This window comes from Corythoichthys intestinalis, chromosome 9, assembly GCF_030265065.1.
Source record: "Corythoichthys intestinalis isolate RoL2023-P3 chromosome 9, ASM3026506v1, whole genome shotgun sequence".
In the NCBI taxonomy this organism is placed as follows: Eukaryota; Metazoa; Chordata; class Actinopteri; order Syngnathiformes; family Syngnathidae; genus Corythoichthys; species Corythoichthys intestinalis.
In genome coordinates, this window is record NC_080403.1 from 1,678,128 (window position 1) to 1,704,658 (window position 26,531).

At 37.1% G+C, this 26,531-nt stretch overlaps 1 protein-coding gene across 16 annotated transcripts in view; it reads right to left on the bottom strand.

Moving 5' to 3' along the window:
* nfasca (neurofascin homolog (chicken) a) overlaps nucleotides 1-26,531 on the bottom strand; it is a 280,053-nt gene that overhangs the window by 116,964 nt on the left and 136,558 nt on the right. For 11 of the 16 annotated variants that reach the window (XR_009064442.1, XR_009064443.1, XM_057846447.1 and 8 more), the window contains 14 exons: nucleotides 26,242-26,289; nucleotides 22,235-22,346; nucleotides 19,460-19,644; nucleotides 19,244-19,375; nucleotides 18,757-18,900; nucleotides 17,134-17,245; nucleotides 16,888-17,054; nucleotides 11,447-11,594; nucleotides 10,708-10,832; nucleotides 7,854-7,898; nucleotides 6,215-6,316; nucleotides 743-940; nucleotides 543-613; nucleotides 185-407 (listed from right to left, as the gene is read on the bottom strand). Coding sequence is in view for 14 of the 16 variants with exons in the window: in XM_057846447.1 (XP_057702430.1) it covers nucleotides 185-407; nucleotides 543-613; nucleotides 743-940; nucleotides 6,215-6,316; nucleotides 7,854-7,898; nucleotides 10,708-10,832; nucleotides 11,447-11,594; nucleotides 16,888-17,054; nucleotides 17,134-17,245; nucleotides 18,757-18,900; nucleotides 19,244-19,375; nucleotides 19,460-19,644; nucleotides 22,235-22,346; nucleotides 26,242-26,289 (1,812 nt within the window). In the remaining 2 variants the exon portion in view is untranslated. The remainder of the gene's footprint in view (nucleotides 1-184; nucleotides 408-542; nucleotides 614-742; nucleotides 941-6,214; nucleotides 6,317-7,853; nucleotides 7,899-10,707; nucleotides 10,833-11,446; nucleotides 11,595-16,887; nucleotides 17,055-17,133; nucleotides 17,246-18,756; nucleotides 18,901-19,243; nucleotides 19,376-19,459; nucleotides 19,645-22,234; nucleotides 22,347-26,241; nucleotides 26,290-26,531) is intronic. The other 5 variants (XM_057846449.1, XM_057846457.1, XM_057846444.1 and 2 more) reach the window with 4 other exon arrangements.

The window sequence follows — 26,531 nt, forward strand, 5'->3', positions numbered from 1 at the left end:
AAACTACTCCGATGTTCAAGTCTACAGACAGTACATCCTGCCCTCTTTTTAAATTGCAGGCATGCACCTGCCCACAAAATGGCAAAAATCTGCTTCTAGAACAACTCTCTGCTTAGCACAGACTCATTTTGGTCTAGATTTAGACGCTGTACGAAAATACGGCTCTAAATGTGAATCTACTTACGGTCTTCTCCTGAGTATCCAATGATTGCATTAGACTCTGGTCCTGCTCCAACATCATTCCTTGCCTGGATTTTGATCTCATAGGGCACATAGGTGTCTGTGTTGTGGACAACATGTTTGGTCCCCATTACGGTCACGTTGTTCCACTCCTTATCCAAGTCTTTCCGTCTCCACCAAACGCTGTAGTGTAAATTGGGCCCATTTTTCTCAAGATCAAGCAGGGGCTGAAGAAACAAACAAAAATTCTGTGAATTGAATGTAAATGCATTTTTTTTTGTATGGGATGGGATGGATGTGATAAAATTGTTGTCTATTCCTTTACAGGATGTATTGTTAACGCCTGTATGCATATAACTTACCTCCCAAATGATTTCCATGTTGTCTTTCTCTGAGCCCCAGCCCCGGAGGCCTCTGGGTATGACATCAGGAGCTATATGTGGAAATATACATATGCAACAAGTAAGAGGTGATTTGTGGTCGTTCACAGCTTTTCCTTGTTGAGTAATATTATATTGTATTGTGTTTAGCTGGCATCTATTCCAAGAAATATGCTACTCACCAGCACTACTGGTCTGGTATTTTGGTGAGGGTTGGCTCGCATCACTTCTGCCCACTGCATTAATGGCCACAACTCTGAACTGGTAGTTTACAAAGGGAGCGAGCTGTAGAATGACAGAGTTGAGGTCCCCAGGATAGGTGGCCAGATCCTGCCATCTACCTGGTTCCCAGCGGTCTTCCTCAAACTGGACCAAAAACTCTGTGAAGGTCCAAGCAAAAAACCAAAAATGAAAAGACTGAAAACATGCATATATACTGTCAGCTCATCATTTTTAGCACTTCATCATCTATTCAGAAAAAATGGAAATTTACAGATTCACACATATTTTTCAGAAGATATTCCAAATAATGTACTTGTACTTCATGGATTGCAGACCTCATCTCAACTTTGGTAGTTATTCTACTTGTAAGAAAAGTTTTCTTAATAGCTGCCATGTGTGAACTTCAGGGCAAAAGCTACTGTTTTAATTGCCATTGTTGGTTTGTTTGTGGATTTGTTATGTTTTATTGTTTTGTATACTCTCAAACCTTTGACAAGTACCGGATACAAATACATTTGGATCGCATACACCACCAGATTGACCGACATTGAACTACAGTTCCTTTGCAGTGTTCATTTTTTCACTCCTAGATATACTCAAATACTCTTAGAGTAAATTTAAACAAAGAACAGTTAGTCTTAAATATTGATTCCAAACGTATTATACATAAAATCTAATAAAAATTTGATTTTAAAACATAAACAAAACATTCTAATATATTCATTGGAAATGTATGTTTCTTCAAAGTTAAATACAACTGAACTGTGATTAACAAAAGCACAACTAGACGTTGAGCAGCGAATGCGCCGCATATGGACACAAGCCGACAGGGGGCACCATCACGAGAAATGGTAAATGGTTTACTTATATAGCGCTTTTCCACCTTTCAAGGCGCTCAAAGCGCTTTACACTATCTCGCCATCCACCTACTGGTGACGCAGCACCAGGAGCAACGTGGGGTTCAGTATCTTGCTCCCCCCGATCACTCCCAGTCTCAGTCAAAATTATTCCACTCATATTTTTATTTTTTTTTTACTTACGCCTTTAAATTGCTCATTAGCAAAGTCAATAGATTGTTGCCAAAGAGTTTGATTATCGATTTTTGCTGGCAGCAATGAGCAGTCCTGTTTGGGTCCAGGGGTTTGTGTGTAATGTGAGGCTGTGCGTGCGCCAGTGATTAGAGCAAGAGAGAGAGAGTTCACTGCCTCAATCAAGTTTGGTTGCTGAATCAGTAATGTTAAGAAGTGCACGAGTTGGATTGTCTTGTGTGTTGTTAGATCAGTTTACGTCCATCGGAGGTGAGTAAATGAAGCTAATTGTATTGTTTGTATTCTTTGTTGATGAGACTTTAGTACTTAGTAAGGAGCACTCAGCTAGTTAGCGATCATGCTAATCAGTGACTTAAGTGTCTGTTTGTATTGTGTTTTGGATAAACATATTAGCACTTGAGTACTTGTTAGATAGTAAAGTTGTCTCATTTCTTTTGATAAAGAAATCACACACATAAACCCATTCATATAACAGCTTTAAGTCTCCTTTCAACACAGAATCCCATTTCAAACTGTAACTTGTCAATACAAAAGTGTGCTTTGAAATTGGATTTGGATTGCATTTATGAACAACTTTTTGATAAAGAAAGCTGATTCATGATAGTCTGCCTCCTCCTTATTCAATTTTGTCGTTTTGTTTGTTTCAAGAAAAATCAGTCATTGACACAATTTGTAGCAGCGTTTTGCCCACAAGATAAAAAATGTCAATCAGCAGAACTTTTTTATTTGAATGAACAGGACTTTTGTCTGATTTGTATACTAAGAAATTCTTTCCATGTTTTTTTTTTCCTCTGAACTTTTATTAAAAACATTTATGTTTTATGTAAAGTTTTATGTTCCGTATAAGGCGCACCTAAAAGCCTTTAATTTTCTCAAATGTAGACAGTGTGCCTTATAATCTGATGCGCCTTATATATGGATCATATTGGTATGGCATGGCATGACATTCCCTTTGGCGCAGCACCATCTAGTGGATACATAACGCAACTTAAAATACTACTAGTACTACTACTACTACTACTACTATTACTACTACTACTACTACTGCTACTACTACTACTACTGCGCCTAATGTAGTGCACACTATATATGAAAGCGGTTTTAAAATAGGTCATGCACTGATGGTGCTCCTTATACTCCGATGTGCCCTATAGTGCGGAAAATACGGTACTTAACACATTACAGATGTAGACTACTAAGTCAGGAAGCTGTAACAAAATATTATTTTTGAAGGAAATAGTCATCCATTTTGTCGTCATTGTTACTTACAACATGCCTAAAACAACCTCAAGTTAAATTACGAAAGTAATTGAAATAAGTGACATTTATCCGATTAATCAATTAATCGTATAATTAATTGTCCGACTAATCGATTATAAAACTAATCCTAAATTGCAGCCCTACTCTCGTGTGTCACACAGTGCGTTCAGGAACAGCATGCAAAACACAACCGCTACATTAGAACCCGATTCATTACATTGTCAGTATTGTTATTATTCTATTATTTTTCCGATTTGTATTTATAACTTATTTGTTTTGCTATGTGTAATTGCTATTACTAATTGTACCTACAGGATTTATGAAGGATTTAGTGTAGGTTTTTGGGTTGTGGAACGAATTAATCGAATTATAATGTATTCTTATTGGAAAATCCCGGTCGACATATGACCATTTCGACTAACAAACCAGGTCATAGAAGGAATTAAATTCGTATGTAGAGGTACCTCTGTATAAGGTTATCATCAAAAGAAACAAAAATAATATATTACATATACTAGTATATAACTAAGGCAACATTTTTAGAAGGCAAGGCAAGGCAAATTTATTTAAGACCAACATCAGTTGAAAAAGATCATTTTTTAAAAATATTTTTTATATGGGATATTGTTAAAAGAAATTTTTAAAAAAAAAAAAGGTTTTTGTTTTTTGGTTTTGTAATAAATTAAAAAGATAAATGAATAAATTGCCGAAGTGTCGGATCAGTACTCTGTACTGGCAGATCCTCAAAATCAGATGACTCGAACTCAGATGCAAAAATGTAAGATGAGGACAACTCTACTCTAAACCACTTAACAATTTCATGCAGTTAGTAGTGAGTCAGTCAGTGATTTTTTTTTTTTTTCTGCATACCATCAATGGAAAAAATACATAATACGTAATACTTTCTGAATCAATAAACTATAAAAAACCCCTATAAAACCCCTTTGCAGAAGGGGGTAGTAACGAGTTACATGTACTCCGTTACATTTACTTGAGTAACTTTTTGAGCGTTTCATGTACTCCGTTACATTTACTTGAGTAACTTTTTGGGGAAAAAAAGTCTAAGAGTAGTTTTACTAAGCCATACTTTTTACTTTTACTTGAGATGATTTGTGAAGAAAAAAACGCTACTCTTACTCCGCTACTTTGGGCTACACAAGAGTCGTTACATTTTTCCTCTTTATTCTACATATTAGATTTGTTATCTTTTTGCTCGCAATGCTATTGCCAAGAGTAGCGCTACTAATTTAACAAATGAGATGTCGCAACAATAATCACATGACTTCATTAGACCAATCATACGCAAGCTTGCTGTTCTACAACCCGTAACAAAAAGTATGGAATCACCAGTCTCGGACGAGCAATCACTCAGACATTTTATCATGTAGAACAAACTCAGATAAAAAGCTTGGGGAAAAAAATGAATTAGTTAAAAAGTGCAACTCTTTAGCATTCAGAAGCACTAAAAGAAATGAATGAAAAACATTGTGGTGGTCAGCAAATGTTACTTTTATAGAGCAAGTGCAGAGAAATATATATGGAATCACTCCATTCTGAGGGGGAAAAAATATGGAATCATGAGAAACAAACAAAGAAATAACAATCAAAACCATCTCTCGTATTTAGTAGCACCACATCTGGTTTTTATGACAGCTTGCAGTCACCTACATCATCACCTTGTCAAGAGTCAAGAATCTGCATTCGACAAGGTGATGATGCTGGAACTTTTGTTTGATGCTGTTCCAGTGAGATTTACAAAGATGACTGCCTGAAGAAAACATCAAAATTCCCTCAGTCCTTGATGATATGGGGCTGCATGTCAGGCGAAGGCACTGGGGAAATGGCTGTGGTTAAATCTTCAATAAATGCACAAGTTTACATTGAAATTTTAGACAACTTTCTTATCCCTTCAATTGAAAATATGTTTGTCATTTTCCAAGATGACAATGCAACATGCCACAGAGCTAAAACTGTTAAAGCATTCCTTGGAGAAAGACTCATCCAGTCAATGTCATGGCCTGCAAATAGCCCAGATCTCAACCCTATTGAAAACCTGAGGTGGAAATTGAAAAAAATGGTCCACAGCAAGGCTCCGACCTACAAGGATGATCAGGCAACTGGAGTCAAGGACAGTTGGCACCAAATTGATGAAGAATACTCATCAAGTCCATGCCTCAGAGATTGCATGCTGTCATAAAAGCCAGAGGTGGTGCTACTAAATACTAGAGATGTGTTTTGATTGTTATTGCTTTGTTTGTTTCTCATGATTCCATATTTTTTCCCTCAGAATGGAGTGATTCCATATATAAATATTTCCCTGCACTTGCTCTATAAAAGTAACATTTACGGACCACAACAATGTGTTTTATTCATTTCTTTTAGTGTTTCTGAATGCTGAAGAGTTGCACTTATAAACTAATTCATTATTTTTCAAGCTTTTTATCTGAGTTTGTTCTACATGATAAAATGTCTGAGTGATTGCTCATCCGAGACTGGTGATTCCATACTTTTTGATAGGGGTTGTATGATCACGCAAGCCTGTTCAATCTTTAAAGCACCGTAACAAATGAAGTATTTGACAAAGGGCGCTGCCCTCTACATGAATTGAAAGCGCGGATTTAAAGCTTTTTTTATTTGGGACCAATGGACCACGGAAAACCGGAGATATGAGACATAATAGTAACTAAGAAGGAACTACAGTCTTCACTATTTAAACTAAGAACTATTTTCTCCACTAGAGGGCAGGACACTCATGCTCTTTGGATGAATAATACTTCATTACTTTTTTCCCCTCTCTTTAATTTAAGGATTTTTTTTTTTTTTTTTAATTATTTCTTTGGCTTAATGTGGTTATGTAATGGGTTATTGTACAGTGTCATTATAAAAACAGTTCATATGGTTAAAAAACCAAAAATAAGAAGTTACTCAAAATGTTACCATTTACTTGAGTATTCATTTTACTGGATACTTTTTTACATTTACTTGAGTAATTTTTTTGGATGACTACTTTTACTCTTATTTGAGTAATATTATTTTGAAGTAACGCTACTCTTACTTGAGTAAAACTTTTGGCTACTCTCCCCACTTCTGCCCCTTTGTGCGTGTGAGTTTGTATATAATGACCTGTAACAGGGCTTCTGTGGTCATTTCCAGGGATCCAGGTGAGGCGAACACTACGGGCAGCAGGATCTGACAGCTCTAGATCCATGGGAGGGTCTGGACGGTCTGCAAGGAAATAAGATCCTAATGCACATTTCATAAGTACTATATGAATTATTTGATTTGAACAAAGCCAGTGGATATCCTCAAATAATAGAAATAGCTTAGCCCATAGATCCACCATCAGTTGATAAGACAACCCACAGGCTTTGCTCCACGCCTTCCAGTAGGGGGCCGACCCATAGAGCGTTGAGGTGGCTTTCACTATTCACTGTGATAAACTCAAACACACGCTGCGTTCTAACGCCGGATTTAGGTGGAAATAGGACGAAGGTTGTACTGCATACAAGCAGGCAGGAGTGTCTCAAGAGTGATTTGGTCGAGGATTCAAGGTAATTATTTTTCGCACCATGCATGCACTTTGAAACGTTGTGAACACAATGAAATGAATGAAAAAAATTAGCCTAACTTTAGCTTGAAATATTTACGTATAAATGAATGATAACCACCCGTTTTTTTGCTTTTAACCAAGAGTCAAGACTATTTCACGTTCATATCTACAGAAATTCTGCAATTTAAGCATTTATTTGCAAGAATTTTCAACTTAAAAAGCTCTTTGTTCTGTGACGGCCGCCACGTTGGATTAAACAGTACCGTAACTTTGGCTTGAAATATTTACATAAAATGAACAATGACCGCCCGTTTTTTGCTTTTAACCAAGAATCTCGACTGTTTTACGTTCACATCTATAGACATTCTGCGATTTAAGCATTTATTTGCAAGAGTTTTCTACTTAAAAAGCTTTTTGTGACGGTCCCTATGTTGGATTTTGTATCTCTACACAATAGCGGAATTCAACTTCAATAAGTTCTGATTGTTTATAGAAAAATGCATATTTTGCTTTTGTTGAGTAAAATTAAGACGATTCTGCATGCTTTCCTCTAGTATTAAGTTTCTGATGTGAAAATTGAGTGATTTATTAGCTGTTGAAAACAAAAAATTAAAAATTTTTAAAAGTTAAATTGCTATTTTTGGCCAAAGAACTTATAAATGTTAAACAATCCTATTGATCTTGAAAATACAGTTGATTTTCTCTGCATTTGGTGATTTTTTTGTGCAACTAGTGTAAAGTTTGAGAATTTTATAGCAATTTTAAGTTTTGTTGTACTTGTATTTAAAAAAAAAAATCGGGATTTTATTAGGGAACGACTTTGAATTTTTTTATGTCCCTGCTCATGGAGACTCATATATGTCTAAGGGAGGTTTCTGTTTTGGTTTTAGGTTGCTAGCGGATTTGGTTTTTAAAATAGTTTAATTTTAAATTTTGGATAATAGGCCCCCTACGGATCGGCCCCGATTTCCGTCAACTGATAGTGAAGTCTGTTCTTAGCCAAAATTATTGTGCAAAGGAATGGCTAACTGAGATATTAATTTGAACAAAAAAAAAAAGTAATCCATAATATCGTCACTTCAAAATCTGTGAATTTAATCATAATCCTTAGACTTTGAAAGAAGTACATGTGAATAGTAAAGCAGATCAAATAAGGCAGAGTAGTGATGAAACACAAGAAAGGGAAGAAAATTCACTCGAAATGTATGTTACCTGGAGGCAAGGCACTAGAAACTGAGGGGTTGAGGGAGGCTTCTTCTGTAAGGCGGGTCAGGAGTCAGGAAATGGGTATAGTTGTTAGTTGTTATTTACCAAAGTGATTTGGCACACAGTAAATGAAATTTGGCATTAGTTTGAGATACGCGTTACATTTGAGACATTTGAATAGATGATTTTTCAATCAATACCAGAAACTGTATTTGGTCTTTTTGAAATTGCGCCCCGTCTATAATCTGTCAAACATTTTCGTTTAACCAGAGGATTTGTTTCCCCTCATACACTCATACACTATACATAGTACAGTGATACCTCTACTTACAAATGTCTTTACATACAGAATTTTCAGGTTAAGACTTGCCTCAACGGGAAAATATTGCTTCTTGTTACGAAAGAAATTTCAGGTTACGAAAGGCTAAAATACAGTATGGCTGGTACTCACAGCTCCCAGAGTTTACTGAAGTTAACATACTTATAGCTGCTCAGCCATTGGCTATTGCCTGGCATTCCTGGCATCCAGTTGGCTAAGAAGGATATCTACCGTATGTGTATGTGTGTATCCCAGCATCCTCTTCATTTGCCTCTTATGTTCCGACAGCTTTACATGAGTGTATTAATTTTTAGTCTTTATTCTTGGGTTTTTACATGATGCACAACTCTGATTTTATGTTTATTGCGCAATTATATATTTTTAACAAGTATTTGTTGCATGTTTTGATGCATTTGTATGCATGATATAAGATTTATGTAGGAATTTTGGGAGGCTTGGAACGGATTAGGGCATTTACAGTGGCATGAAAAAGTATCTGAACCTTTTGGAATTTCTCACATATCTGCATAAAAACACCATCAAATGTGATCTTATCTTTGTCAAAATCACACAGATGACAGAACAGTTTCTGCTTTAACTAAAACCACCTAAACATTTATAGTTTTTTAAAATTTTTATTTTAATGAAGATAGCGTGGAAACAATGACAGAAAGGGGGGGATAAGTAAGCGAACCCTCTACCTAAGGAGACTTAAACAGCAATTGAAACCAATTTTTACCAAATAATTTAAGTCATGTGTGTGCCTAATCACTGATGAGTGGTTTAAAGCTGCTCTGCCCACTATAAAACACACACCTGGTAAGAATTGTCTTGTTGAGAAGCATTGTCTGATGTGCATCATGGCTTGGCCAAAAGAGTTATCTTAAGACCAGCGACCAAGGATTGTTGATTTGTATAAAGCTGGGAAAGGATATAAAACCATCTCTAAAAGTCTGGATGTTCATCAATCGCCGGTCAGAGAAATTGTCAACAAATGGAAAGATTTTGGGACTGTTGCTTCTCTCCCAAGGAGTGGCCGTCCACCAAAGATGACGCCAAGAGTTCAGCGCAGAATACTCAGAGAGTTAAAAAAGAACCCTAGAGTGTCTCCTAAAGACTTACAGAAATCACTGGCAGAGTCCAATATCTCTGTGCACACATCAACTATATGTAAAACTATGGGCAGGAATGGTGTTTATGGGAGGACTCCACAGAGTAAGCCACTGCTGTCTAAAAAAAAATCATTGTTGCCTGTTTAATGTTCGCAAAAAGGCACACGGTCACTCCACAGAAGTTTTGGAAAAATATTTTGTGGACTGATGAAACCAAAGTTGAATTGTTTGGGAGTAACACACAATGTCATGTGTGGAGGAAAAATGGAACAGCTCACCAACATCAACACCTCATCCCCACCGTGAAGAATTGTGGAGAAAGCATCATGATTTGGGGCTGTTTTGCTGCCTCAGGGCCTGGACAACTTGCAATCATTAATAAAAGAATGAATTCAAAAGTTCATCAGGATGTTTTGCAGGAAAACCTGAGGCCATCTGTCAAACAGTTGAAGCTAAAAAGAGGATCGATGTCGCAACAAGACAATGATCCAAAACACAGAGGTAAATTAACTTCAGAATGGTTTCAGAAGATCAAAATACACATTCTGGAGTGGCCAAGTCAAAGTCCAGACTTGAACCCCAATTAGATGCCGTGGCATGACCTAAAGACAACGATTCATGCCAGACCTCCCAGGAATCTGACTTAACTACAGCAGTTTTGTAGAGAAGAATGGCCCAGGATTAGTCCTGATCAATGAGCCAGACTGATCTGCAGCTATAAGAAGCGTCTGGTTAAGTTGTTGCTGCCAAATGGGTGGCCGCAAAATATTAAATTTGATTGTTCACTGACTTAGTTTTCCCCCTTCTGTCATTGTTTACATACTATCTTCATTAAAATTTGAAAACCTATAAATGTTTGGGTGGTTTAGTTAAAGCAGACACTGTTTTTTTCATCTGTGTGATTTTGACAAAGATCAGATCACATTTGATGATGATTTAATGCAGAAATGTGAGAAATTCCAAAAGCTTCAGATACTTTTTCATACCACTGTACATGGAAGACGAGTCTATACTTACAGAATTACCAATTAATTTCGTAAGTAGAGGTACCACTCTGTATGCTCTGAATATACAGATTTTTATTCATTGGGGTAAAATACAACAATCACAGCAAATGTATCAAATGTAAAAAAGCAGGTCTAAGACACACAAGTTATCAATTAATTAACAGATTTAGCAAAGCACACAGAATATTTTGTTTAATGAGCATGCATGCAAAGATAAAGGAAAATTAAAGTACAGTACATAAAATGTCATTAGTTTGTAACAGTATTAGCACCATGCATGATAAACATGCAACAGACAAGAGAAAAGGCTTTTGTTTGTGTGTGTGTGCGTCCATGTGGAAATTGTTAACAGTACGCTTTGAATGTAGTCCCTAAAACTGAGTCTAAATGCTGTCTTTCAGCACTTTTATTCAAGAATGTACCTAAGACAGTGAGACGTGCCGAAGCTGAGTCCTGGTCAATCTCTGTTTTAACAGTACAAGTGTAAGTTCCCTCATCCCCTTCGTTGATGTTAGGGATGGTCAGTGATTCCTCATCTTTCCTCAGCCTGGTAGACAATGAAAAACGATATATCATTACATCGCATACCTACCGTCTTCAATTATGGTTTGCTGTTCATCCAAAAAGTGTATAACATATTTAAGAACATCTTTTTGCATGGGTCAAGTGGGGAAAATATGTGGAATACAATGCTAGAGTGTGTTAGAATAGAATTGTATAATTTTAGCATATTTCCTCTAACTGTGGGGCTGTAACAGACAATTTTCTATTTAACCACTAGGTGTCGTTCACGCTTCACGTCAAATAATTGGCACATCATTATCATCTGTGTTAGAGACGATAATGAAATATGCAGTTAAAGTAATTATTCTGGTTCTTTATTTTATCATCACAATTGGTAAATTATGGAAAACAGTATCATCCGTAACATATTTTCAAAAACATTTTATCCATACAATCAGTATAAGTAGTACAAAAATATAGGACAAGACAAAGAAAATTTGGACTCCTAACTAAGAAATGCTGGGTATTCTGCAGTTGAGTAAATTTTCCACCACTTTATGAGGAAACGTGGTACAATAACTGAAATTACTCAACTGCTTGTCTATGTATTTGTTTCGTCTACGCTAGACCATTTTAGGCCAACTAAGGTGCTGTTACCTCCAGCCGAGATAGAGGGGCTTGTCATCCTTTGTCCAAGCCACAGTGACAGGCAAGCTGGGGTCAAACTTCACTTTACAGTCAAAACGAGCTGTGGAACCTCTGACGGCAGACTGGTGTTCAGGTGCACGAACTATGCGGCTCGGCTCTAAGGAAGGGTGCGTTTGAAGAGGGACATACACATACAACTATGTGATTCTGAAACATTGATTTAATCACAGTGCTCACCTAGACTATCCAATGAAGGACCACTTTACAGTCACAAACTGGTAAATGCTCTTTTCTTTACAACTGAACTCGCAACTACTTCTGTTGTATGAACATTTGTTTGTTTGTAAAAAAAAAAAACAACAACAACAACAACAACTAATAAACTGAAAAATAAGCCATTTTCATCCTTCAGGTGTCAATTGGAATGAGTTTATCACTTGTAGATGTCCTATCCGTTTGAAGTGGGAGGGCGGCAGCTAATGAACGAAAACGAATGTTCGTTCTTTCATTTGCTGCGAATCCCTCCCACTTCAAATAGATTGGATGTCTCTGGCTGTCAGTGGCAGCCAATGAAGGCAGGGAATTCATTTTAAGGCTTTTCAAGTAATTTCGTGTTGATTTTCGGTCACTTCATGTTCATTTTGGGGCATTTACGCGACACTTCTTGTTCATTTTGGGTTGCTTAACAGGAAGTGACTGGAGAATGTCCCCAAATAAATTGAAAGTGACTCAAAATGAACAGGAAGTAACCTGTAAAGCCCTAAAATGATCATGAAGTGACCTGTAAATGTCCACAAAACAGGGAAGACTGGCTGTGAATGCTCTAATTTCAGTGCCATTGACGGCGCTAGACATCCAATCCAGTCAAAATGAATAGGATGTGTAGCATGGCAGCCAGTTAGCTAACATAGACACTATTCTAATGGAAGATTTTGGCAGAGGTGGGTAATAACGCGTAACATTTACTCAGTTACATTCACTTGAGTAACTTGTTAAGAGTTGTTTTACTAAGCCTTACTTTTAACTTTTACTTGAGTAGATTTGTGAAGAAGAAACACTACTCTTACAACAATACTTTGGGCTACACTAGTTGTTATACAATCAGATTCAAACTTGCCATTTTATGATCACGCCGGCCTGTTCAATCATGAGGCATCTTAAAAGAACTGTTAAAAATGATGTATTTGATATAGAGAGCTGCCGTCAACATGACTCAAAACACAGATTTCAACCTCTGTCCTAGTTTTGATTTGGCACCGATTGACCACGGAAAACCAGAGATATGATCCTTTTTAACTTCCAAATAGGAAGTGTATGTTTTTTCTCCATTAGAGGGCACTCATGCTTTTTGAACGAATGATACTTCATATCCAGAGGTGGGTAGTGAATGTGTTACTTGTACTCGGTTACATTTACTTGAGTAATTTTTGAGAAATATGTACTTCTAAGAGTAGTTTTTTTCCTCTTGCCGGAATTCGATGATTTTTTTTTTTCCCCCTTTTGCTTTATGTGTTTATATAATGGGGTTTTGTACGGTATCATTATAACAATAGTTCATGTAGATACGTTTGTGTTGAGAAAAAATTCCATTAAAAAAATCAAACAAATTCTAAGCAGTCACTCACAATTTTATTCATTACTTGAGTATTCTTTTCAGCAAATACTTTTTTATTTGTACTTCAGTACATTTTTTGGATGTCAACTTTTACTTGAATAATATTTTTTGGAAGTAACGCTATTCTTACTTGAGTAAAATATTTGGCTGCTCTTCCCACCTCGGTTTATTTCTGCTTCCTTTATTTTTTTTCTCTCGCCGGAATTCAATGATTTTTTTTTTTAATTATTTGTTTGGCTTAATGTGGTTATGTAATATGTTATAGTCTTCTTCAAATTATGATAATAAGAGTTCATATAGATTAAAAAAAAAATACCACGGTGTTAAAAAAAAAAAAAAAACATTATAAGCAGTTACTCACAATGTTACTCATTACTTGAGTATTCTTTTCACCAAATACATTTTTTACTTGTACTTGAGTACATTTTTGGATTACTACTTTTATTTGAGTCAGAGACTCCACAATCAGTTGACAAGTAAGCTCCTACGCTTAGCACGTAAGGGGCCAACCCAGGCAGAAAGTTGAGTTGGCTTTCACTGTGATACTCAAACACAACGCTGCGTTCTAAAGCTGGATTTAGGCGGAAACAAGACAAAGGTTTTACTGCATACAAGCAGGTAGGAGTGTCTCAAGAGTGATTTGGTCGAGGATTCAAGGTAAGGTATATTATATCAGCATCATGCATGCACTTTGAAATGGGAAAAAAAATCAATAGATAAATTTTTTACTTTGGCTTGAAATATTTTCGTAAAATGAACTATAACTGCCATATTTTGCTTTTAACTAAGAATCTAGACTGTGTTGCATTCATACTTACAGAAATTGCACGAGTTAAGCATATATTTACAATAATTTTCATCTTAAAAAGCTCTTTGTTTCGTGATGGCCGCCATGTTGATTACACAATACCGTAACTTTGGCTTGAAATATTTACGTAAAATAAACTATAACTGGCAGTTTTTTGCATTTAACCAAGAATCCAGACTGTTGTACATTTATATCTATAGAAATTGCACGATTTAAGCATTTATTTACATGAATTTTCAACTTAAAAAGCATTTTGTTTCATGACAGCCGCCATGTTGGATTTTGTACAAAAAAAAAAAAAAAAAGTTATTTCTGGCAAAAACTTATAATATAAAAATATAGGTGATTATCTCTGCATTTGGTGATTTTTGTGCATCTAGCATAAAATCTGAGAATTCTATAGCCATTTTAAGTTTTGTTACACTTTTATAAAAAAAATAAAAAATAAATAAATAAACAGGATTTTATTTTGGAACGACTTTGAATTTTTTGAAGCCGCTGCTTACGGAGACTCGTATATGCCTGAGGGAGGTGCCTGTTTGTTTTTAGGTTGCTTTGTTTAGTCTTAGTGGCTTTGGTTTTGAAAATAATTGAATTTTAAGTTTTTTAAAATAAGACCCCTACGGATCGGCCCCGAGCCCCTTGTACCGTCAACTGATAGTGAAGTCCATGCTTGAGTACCGTAATATTATTTTGAAGTAGCGCTATTCTTACTTGAGTAAAATATTTGGCTACTCTACCCACCTCTTGATTTTGGTACCAATATCTTGGTTCCTTTATTTTTTTAAACTGTGACACCTTTATAAAACGACATATATATATTCTTGGTGGAAGCATATCGATAATCTTTTGGGCTACAAAGTAGTGTGATATAGCATTTTTTTGATATCATATATTTGAGTTTGAGGTGAGGGGCATTGAATGAACATAAAGGCACAAGCTATGTGTTTTACACAGCACAGTCACCTGTTTGGCACATTGAAAGAATTCACATGTTAATAAAATGAAAGAAAGAAAGAAAGAAAGAAAGAAAGAAAGAAAGAAAGAAAGAAAGAAAGAAAGAAAGAAAGAAAGAAAGAAAGAAAGAAAGAAAGAAAGAAAGAAAGAAAGAAAGAAAGAAAGAAAGAAAGAAAGAAAGAAAGAAAGAAAGAAAACCATTGAAAAATACACCTTGAATATGTGCACCCCAGTGGAAAAAATCTTGCTTAATAAAGTGAAAAGAAACAGCATTTCATTTTTCCAACATTAGTTGTGGAGAAAAACATAAATAATAGCCAATACAGTGATCCCTCGCTATATCCCGCTTCAAACTTCCAGCACGCAGTCCATCGCGGATTTTTTTCAATTAAAACATGAAATAAATAGGTTATTTTATTTTAAAAAGATATATGCATGTATACATGTACACATTATTGTTTTCTTTTATGTAGATCTCTAATATTTCATAATTATTACATTTGCCGTGCTTAAAAACCATTTATTAAAATACACGTACAACGGTTTTTTGTTTGTTGTTTTTTGTTTTTTTAATTATACTTTGGGGGAAAAGGGGGGAAAAAATATTTTGTATGTATCTCTTTCAGATGCTGTTAAATCTAAACGAATAAATTGAATACCCCCCCAAAAAATATATACTGTATATATATATTTTTTTCAAATATAAATAAGCTCTGCCATTACTTCACAAATTTTTGATTTTCCAATTAACCTTGAAAAACTAGTGATCACTGTCCTTCCCATAAGTAGACAAAATAGACATTGTCAGGCATTTTTAAACGCAAGTACAGGTAGTCCCCGGGTTACGAGATACCCGATTTACGTGATTCCGATTTTACAACGCCATCTGCCATTTTGTTTCTAATCAAAAAAAAAAAAAAATTCTAAATAATGTTCACTTTTGGTTTGTGATACATGCTTTTATATTATCGCAGGAAGCGTAGAGCAGGTAGTACTAATGGCCCCCAGTAACAGCAAATGTAAACACGGAGAAGAGCGAATTAGTTCCCACGAAGAAGTTGCACATCCGAGTGAGAGAGAGAAGGGACAGATTGCAGCTGCAAGCCTGCGCGCACGTTTGGTGCTTGTGAAGCATCCACAGAGGTAACACCTGCATATAACACCTTTTTTACAGTTCTATAGTTTTCATTTTTGTGGCACTTTAAATCCACAAATCTGAATAAGTATTGGCCAAGGCTGGGGAATCTTTGTAGTGGACCTCTCTGACAACTCCCATAGTAATCACTATGCATTTTTATTGTACCAATATTTGGGGAAAAAAATCAATCAAAAGTCCTGCACGTGAACTTTAATCAGGTTACAGCTCCAAAAAAAGAAGGCTGGCAGTATCTACGACAGAAGACCTAATGAGGATCACTCTGGAGGGGTCTAGAGGTGTTTGACCCAACTCCTGCCATAGATCGCTGGATGAATTCAGCAAAGTGTGCTCGGCGACTTGGTAATAAGAAACTATATTTTTTGTCTTTGATATCAACATACTAGTACGTGTATGTGTAGATCATTTAGTGTTTATAATAACAGTGCACGACTAGCTATGAAAAAAAAATTGTAATCCTGATTTTTTTTCCGGTGTTACCCTAATTTTTTTTTATCTTAGCGTACAGGCCTGCTTGTGCAGCGCTAAAGAGCCATATGTGGCTCTAGAGCCACAGGTTGCTGACCAACTCACTAGGTGTTGTCTTTTCCTTTAAATGCCAGTGCTATTTTGGCCAGTTAAATGAAAGAATCTCAGATTGTCCCGGCTACTCATCATGCATTGCCTACTCATTGCGCTATGGACTGCTAAACAGTAGACGCTTTAATAGACCCAAGATGTGAAGCAAGCTTCATCTGTGTCTCAGACACACTATTTTCTCCATTATCAAAGGTCTAACAAATACACGATTTGCATACTAAAATACTTTGAGCAAATGAGGTCATTTATATGAGGTGTTGTCTTCACTTGAGGTATCAGAATAAGCGAGATTAGTAATAACAAGATGATGTGTCTGGGTCGTGCAGTTGTCTGACCTTTGACCTCAAGGCGGACCTGGTTTTCGGCCATGCCCAAAATGCTGCTGGCAACACATGTGTAAGTGCCCTCGTCCTCAGCCCGGGCCCGTTTGATCTCGAGGGTGCCGTTCACATAAACACGGTACTGACCGCCATCCAGGCCACTACCCTGTCCATTCTTAAACCTGGGATGAAAAAGATGTTACAAAAATTGAAACGTTACCTAAGTTCAGAAACACTAATGTTACTTTTACACACACTTACCAGCGTAACTCTGGAAAAGGTGAACCGAAGAAGGGACAGTCAAGAAAGGTGCGGTTGTTCTCAATGACTTTAATCAGTTGATTTTTCGGACCAAGCATTCTTGGACGCATATCTAAATGGAGAAACTTTTTTTGAGTTTCACATATACTCACAAAAATAGAATAACATGAAAAAAACAGGAGGCATTTATGGAACACAATAAATATCAATAAAATATTAATACAGGTACTCCCCGAGCTACATCATACCCAACTTAACTTGATTTCAACTTTATGACACCGGAGTCTCGTCTGCCATTTTGTCTCCTGTCGTTTTTTGTTTTTTTTTTCATCGTGTAAACAGTACCTTATTGTACCTCACAGTATCTTATTTTTTGCTCTAATTTTATCAATATGACTGTTCTGCCCCTTAGCGAAATGTGTATTTGATTAAAAAGTTGACTTTTGTTTTGTAATGCATGCTTTTATTTTGGCATAGGAAGCATAGACCAGGTAGTACATACGCATGTGAGTAAGAGCGCATTTACACACGAAGAAGAAGAAAGTATTTGTGCACATGAAGAGCGCTTGCGCACACACAAGGAAGAGTGCATTTGCTCCCACAAAAAAGTCGCACAGCCGAGAGGGACGGGGGAGATTACAGCTTAGCTCGCTGTCTAGCTAGGATTTTCCTCCAACGTCTTGGCGAGGACAGTACAATGACGTATAATACATGTTATTGGATAGTTATTTTTGGATGTGGGTTGTACTTAGGCATACTTAAAGTGTTAATTCCGACTTAGGCGCAAATTCGGGTTACGTCGCCAGCGTAGCAACGGAACTTTTTCGTAAACCCGGGTACTACCTGTACTTATATATAAATTTTAAATGTAAAAATTGCAATATTACAAACAGAAATTTATACCTTATCTGTCTTACAATAAAGAGGATCTTTACCAGTTACTCCTCATACATGGAGTGTTTTTGTATTTACTAGCAGTTTAGTGTGGTTTTGCAAATTGTATTTCTATCCCTCAAAATAAATAAATATGTTTCATTATGTATGCATAATCCATTTTGACCTTAAGGAAGCACAGATACAAGTGCGCCTGCCTCTCTGCTATTGGGTGCGTTGTTGACATGAGCACGGTAGCGCTGTGAAAATAGAACAAGTCTACATTTTGGGCCCCGCCCCTTGGCTAAAATTCCCTCAAGACTTCCGCTCCGTTCAAAACGACCGCCGCCGCTCACTTTTGCCGAGAAGTCCCCTCACACATACACAATGAATGGATTGCCTTTGAACCCTTCACACTAGGCTACTGTTAGTTTGAAACTGCCTTTACTGTACACCCTTTGTCAAAAGTTTTGAGACACTTTCCCTTCCAACTGAATGGTGAAGTTTCTCAAAACGTGTGATCACGGGTCTATAATCACTTTCGGTGTATATGTGTTTTTCTTAATTCTTTTTAAATGTGGGTGGCGCTGCTAATGTGAAGAAACCTGCCTACTGGTGCAAAAAACTGGCTGTTCACGCCTAGAAGCGCAGCATCCCACCCTTTTTCTGAAATGCATTTTCGCGCTTGTAAAGCGCTAAACGAAGAGAGGCGTTTTACTTGCGCTGGTCGAAATTTAGACAGAAGCTCACCAATGACACTGACGAAGGCATTTGCAAGCAGATAACCATGCTGGTTCGAGGCATTGCACTGGTAAACTGCACTGCTTCCCATTTGCACTGAGCGGAAAATGATGGTGTCACCCATCATTTGTCGACTAGGATCAGGCACAGAATCTATGGAAGAGATGAGGGGAAAAAAACATGAAAAACATCAAATAATATTACTACATTTATTTTACTTATGTAGTCACAGTTAGCATCAGTGAATCGTATTGCGCAGCTAAGAATTAAAATCTAAAGCAGGGGTCGGGAACCTTTTTGACACAATACCCTACGTATTTTAAATTGTGATTCAACAAGAGCCATATATGCGTGCGCATGTGTGTTGATGTGTTGTTGTTTTGCTGCACAAAAAGCATTAGATACTGCCCCAAGAGCCATACTGTCCCGACCCCTGCACTAGAGGAAGAAATGACTCTACAATGTAGTACATACAAGGATTCGAGACAGCACTTACTGTTTATAGGTTGGCCATTAACCAACCACTGGATGCTCGGTTTAGGGTTGCCATTCGCCCGACACACCAGACGCCCATTATCTTCTGGAGCTAGCACCAGGTTTGTCGGTTTGTCCAGCCAGTAAGGAGCCGCTGTAGTACAAAGTAAATGATAACAACAACTCTATCTCGTCTTAACCAGACACACTGACAGAAAAACCTAGTTGTTAAACTCACCTTTGACTTGAACAAAGATGGAGTGGCGTATGCTACCCAAATGATTGTTGGCCATGCATACATATTCCCCAGCATCTTCCTCAGACACACTGATAATCTTCATGGTCTTGTTGTAATTCTCAAACTTCACTTTCCGACCTGGCAGGTCACCACCCTTCTTAAACCATTTGATTGCCGGTGTGGGTCTGACGGTGGAGACATACCAAGGTTAAAAAGTGTAAATATGATGTTTATTTTAGGATACATTTTTAGGATAAACTAGGGCTGTCCCGATCGCATATTTTTGTACCCAAGTCAGTCACCTGATTTTGAGAATCTGCCGATAGCGAGTCCCAATCCGGTAACATAAAAAAATGTTGTTTTTAACAAAAGTTCCAAACATGTTACTGTCCCACTATGCCATAAGAGTTTTTTTTTTTTTTTTAAAAGAAGAATAACGCAGAAAAATGCTTGTCTTTATTAAATGTTTCACTAAGCGAGTTCACTTACGCTGCAGAGAACAGCCTCTCACTTACACAATGAGTTGCCACAGCACAGTTATGTAAGTTTAACGATGATTTACACATTTGTGCCTTTGATCGTAGAGCTACCAAACTTCTCTGGCAAGATCAAAGCTACAAACCCGTCAATCATCCTTAACTTTAAGTACCAAACGCGAGCTGGACAGTTTGGCTGCACTGCTTAGCAGAAGGGAAGGTGAGAGGCTGTGGCGTTGTACGAGCATGAGGCAGAAAAGCACAAATACATTTTTTAAAATTAAAAATCCGATCCTTTCCACCGAATTACGATGTTCTGAAAAACAACGCTATCGGCCCATTTCCGATAACGTGATCGGATCAGGACATCCCTAAAATAACCTCCCTAAATATAATAACTACCAACATCAGTGCTTGCTGTTGTGTGAAAATAAGGTCCTTCACACCAAACAAACTCTTTTTATAATGAAGCTTCTAATAAGTCACTGATTGTATATTGTAGTGGTAAATTGGACTAGCTGACTTAAAGATGCTATAAAATACTACAAGTGACTTTATTATAATAGCAAACCATATTTTGGACACAAATTAAATCCTAATTAGTCTTCCTTTCTCAGCTGCCTACATATATATAAATATAGACATATAACAGTACATTAATTGTATTAAATCTATTTCGGTCCGATTCAAGGGCCTCAATTTAATACGATATTCTGTACCCATTTAACCCAATAGGCTGAGTTATGCTGCCATCAAGGCAGACCCGATTTACAACCCTCCGCTGTGGCCTGATATGCATCTCCACAAAATCCTGACTAGGCTTCACGTCAACACGGGGTGACGTGACGCAAATGGACTGTGATTGATCCATTCAAACTGATGTTTCCGGTTAAGCGCGAGATCACCGCCATTTTCAAACACTGTTGTGCTACACGCAAAAATGGACCAAGCTGACTAGAGTATCATCGAAGAGGTACGCAAGTACGACAATCTGTACAATGTCTCGTCAAGACATTATAAAGATTGCCAAATGGCAAGCAATTCGTGGAAGGAGATTGCTGAAAATATGGGCTGGAGGTCAGCGAATGCATAAAAAAATGGAAGAACCTCCGAGACAAGTATGTTTGTGTTTGGAAGCGAATGGCCACATGAAGCGGTGACAGTCGGCCAAAAACTGCCAGCTTTTTATCACTCTATGTCGTATCTTTGTTGGTGCACTTTATCATTTATTGTGTACTTATGTTTGCTGTGAATGTGTGACTTATTTACATTTTACACTCAAGTATATAAAGAGTAAAGCACAGGTTTGTTGTCAAAAGAGTTGTTTTGATGTTTAGTTTTAAACAAAAGACAGTTCACACACTTGATAAGTCATCAATGATTGAGAATGCCTTGGTTCTTTTATGATAACGTGTTTACCATCAAGGCTTACAATGCAGTTTGGGAAGTTCCATAGCTGCCAGAAATCTGCTATGGCTTCCCACTTGCTGGTTGTAGGACACAGCGAAGAAGTCGGACAAAACACTGGAAAAGGCAGCTTGCTGGCTTCCACCCGATGCTAGAATTCGTAATGTGACTGCCAGTCTCTGTGCGGCATCAACAGTCGGACAGACCACCTCCACAACGCTGAAGATCCACATTCAAGCGTTCCATCTCCGTTGCCATTGTTTTCTAACCGGATAAAAACTCAAGGAATTCGACAAGAGTCCCCCAAAATCGCACAAACACAATACAACACCCCTCTAGTGGCTTGGCGGTGAATTACAGAACAACGAGTTCCCTTCCCGCAGAACTATCGAATGCTCATTGACGCTGTAGGGTCTACATCATCGTTACGCCGTCACCGCAGCGCAGACGCATAACTCAGGCTTTATATTACACGTATAGCAATGAAAAGACATGTTGCTACATTTCATACATTTGAAGAAAATGGATATCTAAAAGATGATGGTATTGATTGAGATTTTTCGTGTGAATCGATTTGATCGGATTGTTTCTTAGCTGATCGATGTACTAAATCGATTCAGAGTAATGTATTGTTACACCTCTTGTTTTTACTAGGGGCGCCAATCCCCAATCTCATGATAATACAATACGATATCAATTTTTTGGACACCGATACGATATTTGCCAATACCAAAAAGTCTGATGCAATTTGATTCAACACGAGGGTCCTCAATTGATTTAGATCAATGTATCATTAAACTGCTAGTGTAGATCTAGCAACAGCTATTTATTACAGGATTGTAAGGGTTTTTTTTTGTGTGTGTGTGAGCGTGCAATGCATCTGTAAGCTTACAGTCCTGCAGCAATGCACTCCAGTAGGAGTTGCTCGTCTCTCAGCACCATTTTGGAGCTCTCACTTCCCAACGGTGAAAGGAAGGTTGGCGTCGACTCAGCCACTTTACGGCCTACGGATCAACAAAGAGGGGGTGTTTAAATACAATCAAATTTATTTGCGATGAAACATAAAAGTATTGCAGGTTTTTTAAAAGTACTTGTCTACTGTCTACTGTCTACTGTCTACTTTGAGTTTAATATTTTCTTTTAGAATATGCAACCAAAATACAACAATATCGCAAGTCTCTGATAGTTTTCTAATGGCCGTATTCAGCAGGGCATTGTCGCTATATCCAGCCTGTTGAGGTCACTGTGGCCAGTAAATAGGTCCAACACCCTCTGGCTTCTCTCACAGGAAGACATTAAGAGAAGCAGAAGAACAACAACAGGGTCATCGATCTTTTTAATGTTTGCCAAGGGAACAGAGGTAGCAGAGACTCTCATTTAGAAAGGGAAAAAAAGCAGCCACGTAACCTAACAATTTTCTTTCTCCACTGTAATGACATTAGAACGGCATCATAACAAAGAACGCTTAGATAATGTTTTTATTTAGCATGATTTCACTTGCCTTTTCTGCTTTGCTAAGCCATTCTTGAATGAAAGTCTTTCAAGGAGAGCTTTTGTCTCTAGGAGTTGGCTTTCACACTGTCAAGCCTTTTGTAGAAACTAAACACTACCAATGTCTGATATAGAGGAGGGGAGACAGAAGCTCTAGACTACAAATAGGGAAAATAGCTGATGCCAGGTTTGCCTCGCAGATCGGAATGTGTGCAGCCGTAAAGTGATGTCTTTGTACACAGTCAACAATACGATTTAAATGTGACTGTTTTCTTAAATAGGTAACATGTAATGTGTATTCTTTATACAACCCTAGAAAAAAGTATGGAATCACCAGTCTTGGACGAGCACTCATTCAGACATTTTATCACGTAGAACAAACCCCCCAAAAAAGCTTGAAAAAATAATTAATTAGTTCAAAAGTGCAACTCTTTAGCATTCAGAAACACTATACGAAATGTTAAAAAAAAAAAAACATTGTGGTGGTCACTAAATGCTACTTTTATAAAGCAAGTGCAGGGAAATATATATGGAATCACTCCATTCTGAGGAAAAATATGGAATCATGAAAAACAAACAAAGAAATAACAATCAAAACACATCTCTCATATTTAGTAGCACCACCTCTGGCTTTTAAGAAGATTTAACCACAGCCATCTCCCTAGTGCCTTTGCCTGACATGCAGCCAAATATCATCAAGGACTAAGGAAATTTTCATGTTTCCTTCAGGCAGTCATCTTTGTAAATCTCACTGGAATAGCACCAAACAAAAGTTCCAGCATCATCACCTTATGCAATGCAGATTCTTGACTCTTGACACCTTGTCCAATGCAGATTCTTGACTATTGGCAAGCCCCCTCTTAACATTTACTGACCACAACAATGTTTTTAATGTTGTTAAGACCAACATAAGGTTGTAAGTTTTTGTTTGAGCTAATATGATTGTTTATACCTTCGTAATTTAGTTTAGAAGTATATTTAGTCGTCTTTGGTGGGAATATGTGAACAATTTGTTAAGAGCTTTGTATAAAATAAAATAAAAAACGTTCGCATTTTATAGCATTTAAGCTAGCAGGCATTTGTTGTGCAAGTTAGCCAATTGTTCTTTTGTTTGATCCGCATTTACCGTAATTTGCGCACTATAAGGTGCACCTGAATATAAGCCACCCACCAAATGTGACACGAAAACGTCATTTGGTCATAGATAAGCCGTACCAGACTATAAGTTGCAGCTGTCCTTACTATATTATGGAATGTTTACACCAAAAGATTAACCGATAACACTTTATTTGACAGCGGCATCCTACGACTGTCATAAGACCAAATGAACCACCACGAAGCTTTGAACCAATTGGCTTCAACGCTTCATTGCTTCAAGAAGCTTCATTTGGCCATCGCTGCTCCCTTGGGGAGACAGTCAACCACTTTTGCCACCTGCTGTCATCACTGCTGTTGTCCAACATGCCTCCGAGCATGCATTGCAGCGCTAGAGACGTAAATAACAATCAAAATTCATGTTCTCTGCGAATTATTTATTTAGTTACTGTTCCAGTTGTTTCATTAATTGCTAGTTATGGTATTTTGTAACACTTTATTTGATAGTGGCACCTTAAGTCTGTCATTACACAATCATAAGATGTCAATTAGTGTCATCCGGCAAATTATCTCACTTTTGAATGGATGTAAAAGATTCGAGCTGGTCATAATTGGTGTTAGTAAAATAATTTGCCGGATGGCACTTAATGACATTTGTCATAAGCATTCAGTAATGCCCATGATAGTCATGTCATTATTATGACGGTCTTGACGCTGTCAAATAAACCAAATGCATTAACAAGCAATAAATGAAACAAGTGGAACAATAACTGAATAAATAATTGGCACAGAACATTAATTTTGATGTTATTTAAATCTGTAGCGCTGCAATGCATGCTAGGAGGGATATGTTGCCTATTAAACCATATAAATCAACAAATAAGCCGCACTGGACTAGTTACGGCTTTTAGTCCGAAAATTACGGTAGTTATTTTTTATATTGTTGGAGGCTAAGCTCAGGTATTTTAATTCATTTTTAAATGCATTTATTGCGCTTGTGAAATGAAAGTGCAACTATACATCGTTTGAAGAAACACTTAGGTATTTTATTTTGTATTTGCACTTAATGCTCTTTTGGAAGTGCAATCTTAGCAAGCCAAAATAAATACTACTGCAAGCATAAACACTTCTCTGTTCTTCATCTCTTAAAATTTATTCTGCAAAGCATTAAATGTTCGTATTCCGATTATTCGATTATTCGAACTAACAAATCAATAGATTAATCGATTACTTGAATAATCGATAGCTTCAGCCCTACTATATATGCAACAAAATGACTTATAGGTTATGTTAGTTTGTCAAGTACAATGATGTTCAATCTGACATCGCATTCATTACTTTTTAACTAGTAACCATTATGCAGTAAAACACACTAAAACTGACCAGGAACTAGTAAAATATCTTTCTAAAATCACAAAAACCTGGTCATAATATCGCCATGATGTTTCACATTACATGGAGGATCCCCAACTATTGTGAGACTTCAAGCGCATTTGTCTTGCAAAATAGTCCATTTCCGTTTCTATGAGGTTTTAGGATGAGAGAAGATGTGAATCACTGATACTCAATTAAACTGTAAGCAAGGTTGATTAATGCGTCAGCTATACAGTATTAGTCTTGTGTTTTCCATCCATTTTCTGTATAGCTATTGTTTATTAGAGTTAAAGGTGACCTGAAGCCTACAGACTGTATCCCACTGGAATAGGTAAAAGCCAAAAGCAATTTATGTGTATCGACAGGGAGTCCTCAAGTTACGATGTCGCTCGTACCTCGTCTGCCATTAAGTCTTCCGAACCATCATTTCTGCTTAGTTTGTGTATAGTGTTGTTTATGTTTGTGCGCTGAAAGTATCTTTGCCTTTTTCGCCCTTCTTTTTTTCATATTATGGCCCCAAAGAAGAAAGCTGGATCTTCTAGGTTCAGCGAAAAGAATAGCAATTAGTAGTTGTGTATTATTGAAAACCCTAACTCTCCAACCACCTATTATCAATAATGGTAATCAGCATCTTATTTTAATTTATTTTTACTTTTCTATACTAAGTATTTTGACGTAAATTTCGACTTTGACAGTAAAATCCGATTTCCACGGAAATTCAGGTTAGATTGCCCAGCATAGCAACGGAACTCGTTTGTAACTCGAGGACTCTCTGTATTTGTCTTTACATAACTGAGCAGATTCATTAGATGTTAGTTTGTTTAACAAATACTCTTTAGTCAGAGGTCAGTGGGTGAAGACAGTATGACCATGCTGGTTATTGTGCTTATTAAGTTACAGTTGGACAGGGGACTGAACTGTCCATACATGGTGACTCACCACCATATGGGTCACTGTCATTGTAAGAAGTGTCATTATAAGGATCATCTGAAAACACACGCACAAGCATGCACATACAGATATTCACATATATGTAAACCAACCAAAAGTCAACACAGTCAGATAAATTCTAAAATGAAAGAAGTGATGACAACAAGCTGTCACAATGTGAAGATAATCTTTTTCATTTTGTTCTTATGTGAGGTAAAGTATAGCCAAAAGAATAAATGTATAATATGACCACTTACAATAGCTTATAATGTTATAAAATGGTTGTTATTTTGTATTTC